Here is a 19,880-nt window from a genome sequence, read left to right on the forward strand (position 1 = left end):
GAAAAAAATTTCTATAAATTCAATATCTTCTTAAAATTCTACTTTTCAAGTTGTGTCATATTATAAAAAACCATTGTGAGTAAGTTCTCCCTTTTTACAGGAGTAGCAACTTGGTAATTCAAGCTAAATCGTTAAAACATTTAAAATTCGTCTCATTTACAAATCAAAGGATATTTATACACCAAAAAATTGTCGCTAATAGGAGAGATAATAATATATAACAACGAAAATACAGAACTAAACCTAGAACATAAAATAATAAAACTTTTCTTTTAAAGGAAAAACATTTCTTTATACACAAAAATTTGATCATAAACTTCGGAATAAGTCTATTTTTAAAATTTGGTAGATTTGTGGTAAAATATTCTTCGAATTTTGGTAGATTATTTTTGACACGAGGGGCAACTGTTCGGATCCAGTTGGAAGAGTCAATTTTATCCGATACGGATGCAATTTGGTACGTGTTGTTAGTATATTTGAACTCTAACAACCATGCAAAAATTGGTCCAAACCTATATAAAAAGGTACCACACAAATATAAAAAATATGACACTTAGTGACACAGAAAACTGGTGGTATTCGACGATGCATTCTCAAAATAAAGAAATTTTAATTAAAAGAAAGTTTATAATCTCTATTTTTTTAATTTAGGAAATTTAAACAAACCATATCGAATCTTTGGATTAATTATCAAAAAACTTAAAAAAATAGGCATCTTAGGGTTGTCTTTTACTTCTTTGTGTTGTCTTTTTTTTCGAAATTAAGAAAACAGTTTGGACATTTATTTGCACATGAATGTCTTTGTTAATATTTCGCAAAACGGGAAAGAAATTTCGATAAATGAGATCTGTATCCTAAATTTAAATTCATAGAGCCTACACCCAGAGACATATTTTAAGAGCAAAATGTAGTTTTTGGACGTAGAACATGTAATATGTGGCAACCATGTTATTTTCTCAAAATGCATATGTCTGACTTCGGCAAACATCTATATGTTTGCCGAGAAAACAATATTTTTACGACAAAAATGTTCCATGGTCACCGTCCAAAAATTACATTTTGCTCTCGAAACATGGTTGAGTTGATCATATTCCTTCTCTGAGTGTAGATATACAGCTAAATAGCTCTCTAAAAAGGTCTTTTTTAGAACGAAGCAGCATTTTAGGCTCGGAATCGATACCAAAATCCTTAAGGGAAGATCAAAAGCTTTGAATTCAAGTAAAATTTTTTAAGTGTAGTATCCTATGTATTACGATGAATGGATTTCATGCGATATTTAAATTAATTTTTTTACTAAAAGTAATATATATCTTAATAACAAACTTTTTATTCTCCCATCCTATGGCAAAGTGTACAAAAAATATATATTATTCTTACCGTTAATTAAAACAAACAAAAAATGCAATAATCCAAAATGGAATGGACTGATTAAAAAACATAAAAAGAAATTTTTATTACATATGTTTAAAATAAATTCGAATAATCTTAGTACGAAAAGCAATAATAAATGAACCCAATGGCACAAATGTATTTTCACCTACATTTTGTTGTAATTCACATGTTAACGTAATGTGGAATTTTATGAGGCATAAAAGTTGAAATTTCCACTAATTCAGTTAATAACAATTTTTTGTTATGAAATAAATTGATTTTATATAATATTTTTATCACATGCTGTTGATGCTGGTGATGGTACTGCTACCATATCCTATTGGAAATCCTTAAAAGATTCCCCGCCAGCCAAAACCAAAGGTAGTCGGTCCCTTTTTTTTAGCCATGGCTACACTTTTGCCACACAAATTGCATAAACAATATTTAAGCACGCACTCACGTTAAGTCGCTTAAATATGATGCCAGCCTAAAGGTATACTACACTAGCACAGTTATCTCCATAGAACCATCTCCCATCTCTCTTTGTATATGTTCACACCTTCAGCGATTATAGAGATGGGTATTAGTGCGGGAGTGTGGGTTTTGGCTATGTGTATGGTTTTATATATGAGAGCGTATGTTTCATATAAAAGATGGTTGGTTTTTTTTGTTGATTCCCTACCAAGCGGATGGAGGGAAAAAGCTACAAATAAAATTTGCATTTTATATTTAAAAGTTTTTTCCGTTTCATCATATCCCCACTTACGTATAAACTCGCCTGGTCGTTTGCCTTTTTTAACATCTCACTTCTTGGTATTGGCTCGATGTTGGTCCTGATCCTTTTCTTTTTTTTTTTGAGTGTCTGTGGGGTGTTGAGTGGTTGAATTTAAATTTGCAAACGTTCAGAGGATTTAAGTAACCTCTTGTTTTAAGCCCTCACATGCTGTGTTGGGGTTTTTTTTCTTCTGGGTTGTTAGCCATTTCTAGGTTACCAATACTCTAGCAAGTCTTAACTTTGAGTTTTTCCCTTCTTTCATGCTGAGCATGCTGATGCTGTAATGCGATGATGATGATGATAGACATCAGTAAAGTACAAAAAAAAAGCGTTGGCAATGGAAAGTATTTTAAATCAAATTATGTTACAGTAACTGGGTATGCTTAAAATGAAATGAAGCGGAAATTCATTTTATATGGGGAAATATTTAAACCCATTCCATTGAAGGGGGCCGGAAGAAGAGACGCATAATAAAAAGACAAAAATGAGCTCCAAAATAGGTTGACATTTCTCCCGACAACATATCGATAAAATTCTATCAAAATTTGTATGTAGTATGTAGAAAAAGATAAATGGAAAATATGTTGAAATAAGGCAAGGTCATTACGTTGCAAATGTAGTCTGACAATGGTTAATGGCACTTATAATACACTTAGAAAAGAAACATGATTATCGTTATTCGTAGAAGAAAATATTATAACATTTTCATTGTGATCATACTCACTAAACTACTTCACTCAAATAATATTTGATTTTCACTTAAATAATTAACAGACTACAAATCCAAAAACAAGTCATGTCCTAATTTTAAAAACTCTGTAATCCACAGATGCAAAAACCTCGGATTAAATCCTAGCCTATATTTAAAGCTTTTGTATCTTTATTCCTAAAATTCCATAACTCAGTTAATTTAAAGTTTAAATAAATATTCAAAATGCATATACAGTGAAACCTCTCAAACTTGGACACTCTGAGTACCGAACACCTCCACAACATGGAGAGTTGTCTGGGGACGTTTGGTATATTAACACATTGAAATTAACCTCTCATATATGGACACCACTCAAAGGTGGACAAAATTTAGGCGACCGTGGGTGTCCACCTTTCAGAGGTTTTACTGTAAATTCCTTCGATAAACTGTCAATAAATTTTTTTAATATAGGCATAATACTTTACATAAATTTTTTTTCTTTACATTAAAAATATATTTCCCGAAGTGTATGACAATTTTATATAAGTTTATATCAGTTTAGTATAGCTTTATATGAGCTTTGAATAATTTTATTTATTTTGCTATATTTAAAAACTAGTTAAACTTGGTTAAGATTTATTGCAGCTGTATAACAGTTTGGTAAACTATTTTTCGATTTCTATCCTCCACTGTTTTACTTTAAAGACAAGTTTGCCATAAGCCTACTATTAAGATCACGATTTCGCACGAAAAACTATTATACTCCATATAAAAAACCGTTTGAGCGGTATAAGTAAGCTGTTTTTCGAACAGATAGTAATGCAACTCCGAAATTTTGCACACAAAAATAGTCGAGTATGAACGGCGTTCCACATTCCAGTGAAACCACTTAGAGAAGCTTTGATATACTCAGAAATATCACCAGTATTACTGAGGTGGGATAATCCACCGCTGAAAAACTTTTTGGTATTTGGTCGAAACTGGGTTTGAACCCACGACCTTATGTATGCAAGGCGGACATGCTAACCAAACCCAAAAACAATTTATGTTAACCTATTGGTTTATTATAATGTCAATATTTTTCAGTGTCTAAAATACAGAATATTCCCTGTATTTGTCATCTTTTGTTATCCTGTCAAAATTCTATCTAATTTTCAAAACATTTTCATTTTTAAAATTTCAGACAAACAACAAGAATTCGATTTACCCTCCATGCGCCTGGAAGAGAATACTACACCGGCGATAGAACATAATGTCACAGCTCCAAATCAACAGCGTAGTCGTTCACCACGTGGCCCGCCCATGTCTCAGATATCTGGTGTAAAACGTCCTTTATCGCATACCAATTCATTTACCGGCGAACGTCTGCCCACCTATGGTGTGGAAATAGCAAATGAGGCAGCTCTAGGAACACATTTAGCCGAATTGGATACATGGGGTATAGATATCTTTAGAATAGGTGATTTGAGTAATCATCGTCCGCTCACCTGTGTGGCATACACAGTATTTCAGGTAAGCCATATATACCGAAAATCCATCAAAAAAGTTTTCTAATATTTTTTTGTTACAGAGTAGAGAATTATTGACCAGTCTTATGATACCACCGAAAAACTTTCTTAATTTTATGAGCACTCTGGAGGACCATTATGTTAAAGACAATCCGTTTCACAATTCATTGCATGCGGCCGATGTTACCCAAAGTACGAATGTCTTATTGAATACTCCTGCACTGGAAGGTGTCTTTACGCCCCTGGAGGTGGGCGGTGCATTGTTTGCTGCTTGTATACATGATGTTGATCATCCTGGTTTAACTAATCAATTTTTAGTTAATTCAAGTAAGAGCTATTTGCATTGGAATTTTTATTTAGTTTTTAAGATGGAAATTATAGTTCTATAAATTTTGAATTAATTGGTTTTGGTTGTTTCTTTAGGTTCCGAATTAGCCTTAATGTATAATGACGAATCTGTATTGGAAAATCATCATTTAGCTGTTGCCTTTAAATTATTGCAAAATCAAGGATGTGATATATTCTGTAATATGCAAAAGTGAGTATCTGTGAAAATAAAATCATAATTATTTTATAGTGATATAGGAAAAATATAATAGAAGATTTCCTCTAGAAATAACATTTTGAAAAAATTTTCTATAGAAATAAAATGTTGAAAAAATGTCCTCTAGAAATAAAATTTTGACAAAATTTCCACTAGAAATAAAATTTTGACAAAATTTTCTATAGAAATAAAATTTTGAAAAAAAAAATATTTTTTAGAAATAAAATTTTGACAAAATTTTATAAAAATAAAATTTTAACAAAATTTTCTAAGAAATAAAATTTGGACAAAATATTCTATAGAAATAAAATTTTGACTAAATTTTCAATAGACATAAAATGTTGACAAAATTTTGTATGGAAATAAATTTTCTATAGAAATAAAATTTTCTATAGAAATAAAAATTTGACAAAATTTTCTATAGAAATAAAATCTTGACAAAAGTTTCTATAGAAATAAACTCTTGACAACATTTTCTATAAAAATGAAATTTTGACAAAATTTTCTATTGAAAAAAGATTTTGAAAAAAAAAATGTATAGAAATAAAATTTTGAAAAAATTCTATAACAATCAAACGTTGACAAAATTTCCTCTAGAAATAAAATTTTGACAAAATTTTCTATAGAAATAAAATTTGGGAAAAATTTTCTATAGAAATAAAATTTTGGAAAAATTTTCTATAGAAATAAAATTTTGACAAAATTTTCTATAGAAATAAAATTTTGACAAAATTTTCTATAGAAATAAAATTTTGGAAACATTTTCTGTAGAAATAAAATTTTGACAAAATTTGCTATAGAAATAAAATTTTGTCAAAATTTTCTATAGAAATAAAATTTTTAAAAAATTTTCTATAGAAATAAAATTTTGGAAAAATTTTCTTAGAAATAACATTTTGGAAAAATTTTCTTAGAAATAAAATTTTGATAAAATTTTCTATAGAAATAAAATTTTAACAAAATTTTTATAGAAATAAAATTTTGACAAAATTTTCTATTGAAAAAAGATTTTGAAAAAAATTGTATAGAAATAAAACTAAAAAAATTCTATAACAATAAAATGTTGACAAAATTTCCTCTAGAAATAAAATTTTGAAAAAATTTTCTATAGAAATAAAATTTTGGAAAATTTTTCTATAGAAATAACATTTTGGAAAAAATTTCTATAGAAATAACATTTTAATAAAATTTTCTATAGAAATAAAATTTTGGCAAAATTTTCTAAAGAAATAAAATCTTGACAAAAGTTTCTATAGAAATAAACTTTTGACAAAATTTTCTATAGAAATAAAATTTTGACAAAATTTTATATTGAAAAAAGATATTGAAAATAATGTATAGAAATAAAATTAAAAAAAATCTATAGCAATAAAATGTTGAAAAAATTTCCTGTAGAAATAAAATTTTGACAAAATTTCTATAGAAATACAATTTTGACAAAATTTTCTATAGAAATAAAATTTTGACAAAATTTTCTATAGAAATAAAATTATGACAAAATTTTCTATAGAAATAAAATTTTGACAAAATTTTCTATAGAAATAAATTTTTGACAAAATTTTCTATAGAAATAACGTTTTGACAAAATTTTCTATTGAAAAAAGATTTTGAAAAAAATGTATAGAAATAAAATTAAAAAAAAATCTATAGCAATAAAATGTTGACGAAATCTCCTCTAGAAATTGCCTCTAGAAGTAAAATTTTGAAAAAAAAATTCCATAGAAATCAAATTTTGACAAAAATTTTCTATAGAAATAAAATTTTGGAAAATATTTCTATAGAAATAAAATTTTGACAAAATTTTCTATAGAAATAAAATTGCCTCTAGAACTAAAATTTTGAAAAAAAAATTTCCATGGAAATAAAATTTTGACAAAAATTTTCTATAGAAATAAAATTTTGACAAAATTTTCTATTCAAAAAAGATTTTAAACAAAGTTGTATAGAAAAAAATTTTAAAAAAATCTATAGCAATAAAATTTTAAATGGTGACAAAATTTCCTCTAGAAATAAAATTTTGACAAAATTTTCTATAGAAATAAAATTTTCACAAAATTCTCTATAGAAATAAAATTTTGGAAAAAAATTCTATAGAAATAAAATTTCGACAAAATTTTTTATAGAAATACAATTTTGACAAAATTTTCTATAGAAATAAAATTTTGACAAAATTTTCTATAGAAATAAAATTTTGACAAAATTTTCTATAGAAATAAAATTTTTACAAAATTTTCTGTAGAAATAAAATTTTGACAAAATTTTCTATAGAAATAAACTTTTGACAAAAGTTTCTATAGAAATAACATTTTGACAAAAGTTTCTATAGAAATAACATTTTGACAAAATTTTCTATTGAAAAAAGATTTTGAAAAAAATGTATAGAAATAAAATTAAAAAAAAGTATATAGCAATAAAATGTTGACAAAATTTTCTATAGAAATAAAATTTTGGAAGAATTTTCTATAGAAATAAAATTTTGACACAATTTTCTATAGAAATAAAATTTTAACAAAATTTTCCATAGAAATAAATTTTTGACAAAATTTTCTGTAGAAATAAAATTGCCTCTAGAAGTAAAATTTTAAAAAATTTTCTATAGAAATAAAATTTTGACAAAATTTTCTATTGAAAAAAGATTTTGAAAAAAATTGTATAGAAATAAAATTTTAAAAAAATCTATAGGAATAAAATGTTGGCAAAATTTTCTATAGAAATAAAATTTTGACAAAATTTTCTATAGAAATAAAATTTTGACAAAATATTCTATAGAAATAACATTTTGGAAAAAATTTCTATAGAAATAAATTTTGATAAAATTTTCTATAGAAATAAAATTTTTACAAAATTTTCTATAGAAATAAAATTTTGACAAAATTTTCTATAGAAATAAAATTTTGACAAAATTTTCTATAGAAATACAATTTTGACAAAATTTTCTGTAGAAATAAAACTGCCTCTAGAAGTAAAATTTTGAAAAAAAAAATTTCTATAGAAATAAAATTTTGACAAAATTTTCTATTGAAAAAAGATTTTGAAAAAAAAATTGTATAGAAATAAAATTTAAAAGAAATCTACAACAATAAAATGTTGACAAAATTTTCTATAATACAAAAATGTTGATAACATTTTCTATAGAAATCTATAGGAATAAAATTTTGATACAATTTTCTATAGGAATACAATTTTGACTAAATTGTAATTGAAACTAAAAATATATTTTTCTCTGTATTATTTAATTAATAAATAATCACAACCAGTAAATATTACATATTTGTTATTATCTTTTCTTGTTTTAGGAAACAACGCCAAACATTAAGAAAAATGGTTATTGATATTGTACTATCGACCGATATGTCCAAACATATGAGCCTTTTGGCCGATTTGAAAACTATGGTAGAAACTAAAAAAGTTGCTGGATCTGGTGTACTACTGCTGGACAATTACACAGATCGTATACAGGTAAGAAGATTAAAGATGAGTAAATTTTATTTTTTTAATATACGATTTAAAATGTAAATATGATAATTCCAAAGTTCAAAAAATACATTTGAAAATTTAATTATTATTATTAGATAGTTACTTACTTTCTCACAAATTTTTAAAACTCAAAAACCTGTCTATATCTATTCACAAATTTGTAGGTTCTTGAAAATCTTGTCCATTGTGCCGATTTAAGTAATCCAACCAAACCATTGCCACTCTATAAACGTTGGGTTAGCTTGCTAATGGAAGAATTCTTTTTGCAAGGTGACAAAGAACGCGAATCGGGCATGGACATTAGTCCAATGTGTGATCGTTATAATTCGACGATTGAAAAGTCGCAGGTCGGCTTTATTGATTATATTGTACATCCACTCTGGGAAACTTGGGCCGATTTGGTACATCCAGATGCTCAAGATATATTAGATACGCTTGAAGAGAATAGAGACTATTATCAGAGTATGATACCACCATCACCACCACCATCACAGGCTGATGAGCAGTTGGCGAATGATGACAAAATAAGGTTTCAGGTATGTAACAACAAGGAGAAAAATTAAAAAAATAAATAAATTCGATTAGAACATGTTTTTTTATTTTGAAAAAATATTTTTTTATTTAACTTTTTTGTATATATTTTTTTGGGCTTACAAGGTCATTTTTAAATGCGCATAAACCAAACATTGAATTATTCTATTATTTTCATTTTGTAATTTAACGTAATATTTATGCAAATTTTTAAAAATTTAGGAAAGCAAATTTCAGAAACATAAAATAACATTTTCCCTCTTGTTTCTCTCACTTAGGTAACCCTTGAAGAGTCTGATCAAGAGAATTTAGCTGAATTGGAGGAAGGCGATGAAACTGCTGCCGAACGTGGTGATGAGGTGATTAATGCTACTGACACAATGACCACCGCGGGTGATAATAAACCGTCGGGGAGTCAAAATCAACCGCATCACGCTGGAATGTGACGGAGAGTCGTGGGACTATGCCGAAAAATAACTGAAAAGGCGCAAAATTTTTTGCTTATACGTTAGTGACTTTAACCAAAAAAAAAAAAACAAAAACAGAAAACTACCAGAACTAAAGATGAAAAATACACACAAAACAAAAACCTACAACCCTAAAAACAAGAAGAAAAAAAATAACCAAAAAATCCAAAAAAAAAATCTTAAAAAAAGAGAAATTTTTTTCGTCATCAAAACCATTACACATATAGACACTTCAAGCTACACAAAGCAAAACGTTCTAACAAACATTTTTCATTCTTAAGACAATGCTAAAATAGCAATTTAAACTAAAACAAAAACAACTACAACAACAACAAATAGTTAAGATTTTACTTTTTCTAACAAAACAAGAGAAATGAAACAAAAACTCTAAAGAAACCCCAACTAAAACACAACAATTTAAGTTTAAAAAATGAAGAAGAACAAGAACAACATTATATAAATATATATTTTTTTTAAATTATTATCCCTTAATAACAAATAATAATTTTTATGACACCGACAAATTGATAAAAAAAATTCAAGAGATAAATAAAACATCACAGAAATAATTAGTAACTACTAAAGAAACAACAAGAACAACTAACAAAAAATAATTGTTTAGGGAAAATTTCATTTAGAAATAACAACAACAACAACAAAAATAATTTTAATGAAAATTCTTAAAACCATCAAAAAAACTGCAAAAAGTTTCATTGTTTTATTTTATTTAATTTTAATATTTTTTTATGAAACATTTTTATTTTTCTCAAAACAATTTGAATTTGTAATTATTTATATATAATTTGTAATTAATAGTTTTTATTTTTTTTTTTAAATATTGACAAGCCCAAAGAATAGAAAATTTTCGAAAAAAAACACAAACCCCAAAAACTAGACTAGACATACATTCTGTATTACAGACAAGACCCTATACTTGAAGACAAAACTGTTATACTGACTTACGAAGAGAAGGAATATAATTATTATATAAATAAAATAAAAAAACATTTTCATTAATAATATATATTTTTATTAGAGAAAATAATATATGAATGTAACAAAAATAAATTTCACAATCACAATGGAAATGTTTTTATATATACCATGAAAATATTTAATTATTATCTTTAACTATTTCCAATATTAGTGGCATCCTTCTTCCAGTTTATCAAAAGCTAAGAAGAACACAAAAATGTTATACATATTATTACTACAAACATAAAATAAAAAATTATTTCATCCTATTTTTTGTATGCCAATGATATAGTTTTTTATAAAAAAATATGTAAGGTTTTAGTTCTAAAATACACACAGAAAAAATAATTTTTGACTTCAATCGCGAAATAAGTTGATCCAATTAAATTGAAATTTTTAAATCAAAAAAATTGTATTAACTAAGAAATTAATTGATTTAATTTTTTTATTAAAATGTTTGGATATTTTTTTTTTATATTCAATTAAAATTTTAATTGGAAAAATATTGAAAATTTTTAAATAAAAAAATTGTATTAACTAAGAAATTAATTGATACAATTTTTTATTAAAATGTTTGGATTTTTTTTTATATTCAATTAAAATTTTAATTGGAAAAATATTGGAAATTTTTTCTGTGTGCATTGACCAAGTCAATGTGTAAATGACGTCACAAAAAATTAATTGATCTAATTTTTTTTGTTTAAAAATTTTGTTAAATCAAATAAATTGTGTGATAGAACATGTTTTTAAAATTAATTTAATTTAATTTATTTATTTTCATATGTAACTAAGCCTTACAAAGGCCTTATACAGTTACTTAAAACAAAAATTAAAATTAAATTAAAATTTTTAATGGAAAATCTATCTCCAAATTTGTTTTGTGTGCATAATGTCATATTGTCTTTCTACTCTCCGTTTATGGAAATAAAAACAAAAACCCATGTATATACCAGTTCTTCAAAAAAAAAACAAACTGTTATATTGACTAACACAAGGAAGAATGATGCTTATTATAAATACAAGGGAAGATAATAATATTGTATACATAATTAAACATTTTTGTGAATATATATTTTTAACCTCCAGTGAAAAATATATATTATTTTTTTTTTTTTTTTTTGCAATAAATATGTCTCATATTATTATTATGGTCCTTCTCTGCTATTACGAAAACCTAAAAAGAAAAATACTAAAAATGAATGTAAAACTGTTATATTGACATGCTTAGAGAAGGAATAAGATTACTATAGAAAAAAATATTTATAGTAATATTAATTTCTAATTTTGAGAATATAAAATTTTGCAAAGTACAGTAAAACCTCATCAATTTGGACACTCTAGCCGGACATCTCTCAAAAACGGGCAATTGTCGTGATAAAATTAAAATAAACTTCTCATAACTGGACACCTCCAAAAATGTGGAGAAACTATAGGAAACCGTGGATGTCCACTTTTGAAAGTTTTAACTGTATAAAATAATAAAATCATTGCCACAAAAAAAAAAAAAACAAATATTGACCATGAAAATATTTTATTATTTTCGTTTACTATGCATATATATTTAAAATGATTGTGTTCCTTCTCTTTGTTTAACTAATGACTTTGACAAAAAAAAAAAAACAAAAACTGGGTAAACCAAAAAACCAAACAATCCTTGAGAAAAAAACAATATGAATGGATATAATTTTATTGAAAATCATAAGCATCACTACTATTATAACAGTTATTTGTATAAAGAATTAGCACACCTTATCTAAGCTAAAACAACATTTTAATAGTTTTCTTATTTCAAAAGTAATTTTGATTGATTTTGATTTTAAACTAAGAATTCTTTTTAACAACAAAAGCTTAAATTTTTCAATAATTTTTTTTAATATAGAAATATTGTTACCATTAATGTTATTAATTATAAAAGAAAATTATTATAATTAATATTTTTCTATGATTTTGTTTCATTTCCTTAATAATTTTAATTAAACAAAAAAGTTTGTATGCATGCCCTCCTGTCCCCGCCCCCAACTCTTAAACTTATACAAAAGAACAAAAGAAAAAATTATTAGATATGTGAAAAAAAAGAAAGAAATTAAACAAACCAAAAACAATATCCCAATCCCTAATTGTTCTTGTTAATTCTTATTTTTTTTTAGTTTTATTAATTAAATTTTATAATGCATATTTAGTTTTTAAGTTAATGCCAAGCAAGTTGTTGTCTTTTTATTATTTTTAATTATGAGAATAGGTATATATAATAAACCAAAATGCAAAGTGAAACAGGTATAGAAACATTTAAAAAAACAACAAATCCGTAATTAAAATCAAAATATTGATTCACAAATAAACTTGGGAATACAAATTAAGAAAAATTCAAAATTTATTTTCAAATAAAAAAAATAAATTTATACAATAGGATTAATGTTTTAACTGTTATACATACCCATTTTAATGTCAAAAGATGTGAGAAAAATATGTGTTATATAAATTTCCAAAGTCCACCTCCAAGGAAAAACCAAACATAAGCTTTGAATTCAATATGCCTACAAATTTTAAATATATAAATTTCCAAAGTCCACCTCCAAGGAAAAACCAAACATAAGCTTTGAATTCAATATGCCTACAAATTTTAAATATCATAGACTTCAAGTTCATTTATCAGACTTTTGTATTTGTTCGGCATAGATGCAAAATCTAGGGATTTTCGTGATTATGAATTTTAATAAAATTTCAATTTGTAAAGTCATCAAATTATGGGACAAAAAGCCTAGATTTTTGGAAATCTAAACTTTAGAAGGGAGGAAATTTTTCACCTTCTGCAGAATTCTGATTTGCGATTTCCTCTGCGTTGTTAAATGATAGAAGTCAGAATATTATCGTGGGACTAATTTCATAAATATTTCAATATAGCCCAACCTCTAGGATATACACTGTCTCAAACAATTGTCCGTACACCAAACTGTTAAAGCCATTTTTCCCATGTATCTCTGAAACATTATGGCCAATTCGTTTCAAGTAAATTTTATTTTAAAGAATGATTTTTTTTTCTATTGGATACCAAAAAAGATCGAATAAAATTAAATTATCTGGTTTCAGAGATACGATGAAATATATGTTCAACAGTTTGGTGTACTGACAATTGTTTGAGACAGTGTATGTATAACACTTTTTCCATCGCAATGATTTCGCAAAAGATCGAATAAACTCAAATTATCTAGTTTCTGAGATACGATAAAATATATGTTCAACAGTTTGGTGTACGGACAATTGTTTGAGACATAACACTTTTTTCCATCGTAATGATTTGAGTTTAAATTGCTCGTCATACGTAGAAATTCAATCTGAAGGGCGAGAATAGAATTTTCATTCTTTTTTTGTTCCAGTTGGCATCACTGTTTCAATAGTAAACAAATCTAAAGGTTGCTAATTTTACAACTACATAAAACACCACCAATTAATGGCTAGTGGGAAAATTTGGCATGTCATTGATTCACATCAACTTCTCAATTAAATTCCAACACTATCGTGGGCAACATGGTGTGTAAATATTTGTAGAAAAATTTTGCCGTAAACATTTAGATGAACAGATAAGTTCTCTTTTCTTACGGGAGATTTTCAGTGATACTGTTAGACGAGAAAATACCTCGCTGAGAACACAGAATTTGCCTTTCATTTTGAATATCAGCATACCCAGTTCATTTTGAATATCAGCATACCCTAAATGTTGGGAATATTTAGTTGTCTGTATAACAACTCACGAATTGTGTGAGTAATTTATATAAACTATATCTCTTATTTTCTCTTTGATAGGCAGATCGGCTTTTTAGAAAAGAGAGAGAGAGAAAATATATTCCATTTTCAATGAGATTGTTCTACAAGAGAATAACGAGATTTGCATGCATTTTGTTACAAGAGTAACAAGTAAATGTCGTTTGCTCTCTGGGAACAGAAAATCATGATGGATACTCACCATTGCCAATTTGAATATCAACATACAGCACCCAACAACTGTCTCTATTCTCTTAGATGAATGTAACAACTCATGAAAAGTGCGAGTAATTTCAATGAGTTTGTATACAAAATAAATCACAATTTCTCTTTGAGCACAGAAAGTTATAATGGCTACTCACCATTGCCAATTTGTCTTTACTTTTAAATGTCAACACCTATTAATATTAAATAAATTGTGGTACAAAAATCTGTTTAATAATTTTTTCTCCTTATATTTTCAAATAGTGAAAATTTTGGAAAACAAAATGCGAATATTAAACTTATTTAGAAATGTATCACTTTCTATAGAAATTTCTTATGTATAACAGTTAAATCATTGACATTGACAACTTAACAATAAAACAAATATAAAGCATCACACATACATACACTTATATATAGGCAATATATATATAACAAACAAAACTAATTGAACTGTTGGACTCGAATTTAAGTAAAAAAAGTATAATTTTAAGTATAAAAAATAAAGCTTTTTTTTTTGAAGAGATAGCAAATGCAAATTATTTACTGGCAGAAAAACCCAAAAATATTGGAAAACTCTTATATTTAATTTTTATTTTTAATTTTCTAATAATTTCAAAATTAAACCAAAAACAAATCAATGCTTCCTTAAACTCTCTACCAAAAAGAAAACAAAAATTTTTTGTGAAAAAAAAACATCACTAAGTCTTCTTCTTTTTTATAAAAACCAAAAAAAAACAAACAAGCAAGTAACTAAAATTTAAACTAAAAGCACAATTATACGTTTTTTTTCAACTTATGTATTTTTTTCTTTCTAATATGAAAAAAAAGTGAAAAATGAAAAACGAAAAATATTTTTTTCAAAATTATTAATTTTTATAAAATAATCTTACTAAACAACAACAAAACATATTTCTTTTCTTCAAATGAATTTTTTTACTTACACGACATGAAGAAGTTATCCTTTTTTTAATACTTTATAAGAACTTCTTCTTTTATTTAATGAAACCAAATTAAAAACCAATAACATTTTATAAACAATAACAATAAATAAATATAACAAAACACATTGTTTTTTTTTAACTAAAATGACAAATTATGGCCAAATAATATTATATAAAACAAACTTTTTAACAACAACAAAAAAATTAAAATTCTTTTTTAACCTTAATTTATTTTAATGTATTTTTAAAAGAAAACATAAAAGAAAACAAACAAAAAATGTTAATTTATTATTATTAATGACTTATTAGTTCACATTACTTTTTTTAATTTTAATTTTGTTGACAGGGCAGGATCCCGCTCTTTATTTTTACAAATACAAGCAAACAAAACGGAAACAACAAATAAAACAAACAACAACAACAAAAAACAGTTTTGCCTTTAGGCAAAACCTACCAAAAAAAAAGAAACTATATATACATATATATAAAAATAAATATATATTTATAATAATTAGTAGTGAAATATATATAACAAAAGGCAAATTTAATGCAAGAAAACAAACAAGAACCTTGGTGGTTAAAAAAATATCATTTAAAAAATTAATACTTATTATATATATAGATACTATATACTATTAATAGATATAAAGAAAAAGAAAATAATCTATATAGAAAAAAGAAAAAAGGAATTTAGCATTACAAAAAAAGTCACCCTACACAAAGAAATGAAAATAAAACATCAACAACAACAACCAAACATTGTTAAACTAATAGTTTAATATAAAGAAAGAAAATTAAAACAATATGTTATAGAAAATAAAACAAATGTAAACTTGGATCTATTTGTAAACATTGATTGTAATTAAAAATAAGTTTAAATTTCCTTATATCAAAAAAAAAAAAAAACTCCAACCCATATTAAAAAAAAACAATATCCCTTTCCTGTTATGTTTTCACCCTTGCTCAGATACCCTGAACTCCCCACCTTAAAACATTTGAAATGTTTATGAAGATCCTTTAAAATTTCCCCCAAAACTACAAAAAAAATGTTTGTGAAAATATAAAAATCTTAAATAAAAATGAAATTTATTAAAAAATACATATATATACGCAGAGTTTTTCAAAAACAAACAAACTATATCCCCGGGGAAGAAAACCAAACTTTGAGTGAAATATATCTGAAATCGGTAAATAGTCTTTTTTTCTTTACTACTAATTTTTCCCCCCCTGCATACAAATAAATAACCGATAATTTACAAAACGTAAACATCCCATTAAATATTTAATGAACATCTAAACAAGAATTCGAACTAATGAATGAATTTATAATCTTACTACTAATACATATTAATAGAGTGTAATAAATTTCGAAAACATCTTAAAAACAAAAAGCAGCTATTATTAACCTAACAACAAAATAACTGTCCACAATTCTTATACCACCACATTTATTCCATTGAAAAATTAAAGATTCTAAAAATTGAATAACAATTTTCTATGGATTTCCAAATTTTCGCTAACCTATAGCTAAAAAAACTACTATCAATTTTTTAATTTATTTATGATCTAAACATTGTGTAATTATGTTTTTATGTTGAATTTACGGCCGAGTATACACCGCCTCTTGTAAAACATTAAATCTACAAATTATGTTGAATACCTTCAGGAGGTATTTATAACTAGTAATATGTCTATTGTGTAATATCGGCTGATCTGTACCATAAGTATGTTTCATATTTATAGCATACTTTTAGGAGCTATATGAAACTACAATTACTACATTAAGGTGGGTATTAAGTTTTAGTTTAGTAGCTAACGGTGAGAATTAAGTTCGAGTTTAGCCACTAAAGTGAAAACTAAATCAGTGCAAAACAAGTATATACGGCCGTAAGTTCGGCCAGGCCGAATCTTATGTATCCTCCACCACCATGGATTGCGTAGAAACTTCTACAAAAGACTCATCCACAATCGAATTACTTCGGTTGTGGTATCTTAAAACTTCTTAACATCGTTTTCTAAATTGTGAGTTTGTCCATACATGGTATATATTAGACAAAAAATTTATGTATAGGTAAGACTAAATAATAACGAATCAATATGGACTTTTGCACGGTACGTAGAGAGCCAGAATTGAAATATGGGGGTCGCTTATATGTGGGCTATATACAATTATGAACTTGATATGGACCAATTTTGATTGGGGATCTATTTATCTGAGGGCTATATATAACTACAGACCGATATGGACCTAGTTAGGCATGGTTGTTAACGGCCATATACTAGCACAATGTACCAAATTTCAACTCACTCGGATGAAATTTGCCCCTCCAAGCGGCTCCAAAACCAAATCTCGGGATCGGTTTATATGGGGGCTATATATGATTATGGACTAATATGGACCACTTTTGGTATGGTTGTTAAATATCATATACTACCACCACGTACCAAATTTCAACCAGATTGGATGAATTTTGATTCTCCAAATTGCACCGGAGGTCAAATCTGGGGATCGATTTATATAGGAGCTCTATATAATTATGGACTGATAGGAACCAATTCCTGTATGGCTGTTGGATACCATATACCAACATCACGTACCAAATTTCAACCAAATGGGAAGAATTTTGCTCTTCCAAGGGGCTCCGGAGGTCAAATCTGGGGATCGGTTCATATGGAGCCTATATATAATTATGGACCAATATCGACCATTTTTGGCATGGGACTTTGAGGCCATATATTAACACCACGTACCAAATTTCAACTGAATCAGAGGAATTTTGGTCTTCCAAGAGGCTCCGGAGGTCAAATCTGGTGATCGGTTTATATGGGGGCTATATATAATTATGGACCGATGTGGACCAATTTTTGCATGATTGTTAGAGACCATAAACTAACACCGTGTACCAAATTTCAGTCGGATCGGATAAAATTTGCTTCTCTTAGAGGCCCCGCAAGCCAAATCTGGGGATCGGTTTATATGGGGTCTATATATAATTATGGACCGAGTGGACTACTTTCTGCATGGTTGTTAGACACCTTGTACTTTATTTCAACCGGATCGGATGAAATTTGCTTCTCTTAAAGGCTCCGCAAGCCACATGTGGGGACCGATTTATATGGGGGCTATATATAATTATGGACCTATGTGGACCACTCTTTGCATAGTTGTTAGAGACCATATACTAACACCATGTACAAAATTTCAGCCGGATCAGATGAAATTTGCTTCTGTTTGAGGATCGGCAAGCCAAATTGGGGGGTTCGTTTATATGGTGGCTATACGTAAAAGTGGAGCGATATGGCCCATTTGCAATACCATCGGACCTACATCAATAACAACTACTTGTGCCAAATTTCAAGTCGATAGCTTGTTTCGTTCCGTGATTTCAACAGACGGACGGACGGAAATCAGATCGACTTTAGCCGATTTAAGCGGCTAAAGGTGGGTATTAAGTTCGAGTTTAGCCGCTAAAATCTACATTTTTTCAAGATTACTTTTCTTTAGTAATCCATTTTAAAGAATACAGACTTTGTGAAAAATTGCTTTGGACAATTCCCCATCAATTTTATGCCTTTTTTTTTAATGATTTAGTTTTCACTTTTGCGGCTAAACTCGAACTTAAGACCCACCTTAAATGTTCATTTTTTAATTTTTAGTGACCATAAAAAATGAAATTTGTGAAGTTATATATACATTGCGATAAGTAAGTCAAATGTCGGAATAATTTATAATAGAAGAATGCAATACATATAATGTTCTTAGAATACAAATGCGTGTTTTCCTTAGCATAGCAAACGGATTTCTCCGATACAATTATTTTTTTCCTTGACCGAAAGACGATAAACTTTTCATTGAAACCGTTTTGTTCCACTATTTTTAGCGAGTAAAGGTGAGTATTACGTTCGAGTTTAGCCGCTAATTTTCACTAAAGTGAAAACTAAATCAGTAAAAAATGTCATAATATTATACATATTCGTTGCAGATTTCATTATAACTTGATGGGGAATATCCCAAAGCAAATTTTCACAATGTTTGTATTCCTTAAAATGGATTATTAAAGAAAAGTAATCGTGAAAAAATTACGATTTTAGCGGCTAAACTCGATCTTAATACCCACCTTAAGGGTAATAAAAATTAACGCATCTGACAGTGTGTCGACTTGTGTTCCGGACTCCATCACAATCGATGGTACAATGAAAAATCCCATCCATCTTTTCTCGGGGAACCTCAGAACTGCTTTCGCATTACTTCGAAGTGGACCGCAAGGGATCTGTGACCGTCTCCTTTTAGTCGGCTTCTAGACTAAAGCTTCGATTTATCATGTCATAAGGGCAGATGTCGTGTTGTAGTAGCAGTTCAGTCTTTTGCATGCATGTCTAACCCGTAAGCGTGTCTAAGCAGTCTTTCGCACGTACCATTCTTTAGCTAAGTTTGCGTTGAGGCTTTTCTGTTTTTATCACAGAGCTATTTCATCTTCAGTGTATCGTCATGTGTCACATTCTAAAATCTGTTCCGAGGATTGGACCTTGTGAGGGACCAGAGATTGTCATAGATCAAAACTTGGCTTTTAAGATAATCTTTCAATATACTCGTTAAGTATTTCGGTAAGAAAAAATGCTCCCTAGGGTGTATA

The 19,880-nt window shown here is 27.1% G+C and overlaps 1 protein-coding gene across 12 annotated transcripts in view; it reads left to right on the forward strand.

Annotated features, from left to right (window-relative positions):
- The window catches only part of LOC142231792 (3',5'-cyclic-AMP phosphodiesterase-like), a 769,719-nt gene extending 753,374 nt beyond the window's left edge, over positions 1 to 16,345 (forward strand). For all 12 annotated transcript variants that reach the window (XM_075302431.1, XM_075302430.1, XM_075302432.1 and 9 more), the window contains 6 exons: positions 4,021 to 4,349; positions 4,408 to 4,672; positions 4,769 to 4,883; positions 8,186 to 8,348; positions 8,531 to 8,902; positions 9,176 to 16,345. In XM_075302431.1, coding sequence (XP_075158546.1) covers positions 4,021 to 4,349; positions 4,408 to 4,672; positions 4,769 to 4,883; positions 8,186 to 8,348; positions 8,531 to 8,902; positions 9,176 to 9,343 — 1,412 coding nt within the window. In that variant the 3' untranslated portion in view covers positions 9,344 to 16,345. The remainder of the gene's footprint in view (positions 1 to 4,020; positions 4,350 to 4,407; positions 4,673 to 4,768; positions 4,884 to 8,185; positions 8,349 to 8,530; positions 8,903 to 9,175) is intronic.
- Positions 16,346 to 19,880: the final 3,535 nt, after the last annotated feature.

This window comes from Haematobia irritans, chromosome 3 (genome assembly GCF_050003625.1).
Source record: "Haematobia irritans isolate KBUSLIRL chromosome 3, ASM5000362v1, whole genome shotgun sequence".
Lineage (NCBI taxonomy): Eukaryota > Metazoa > Arthropoda > Insecta > Diptera > Muscidae > Haematobia > Haematobia irritans.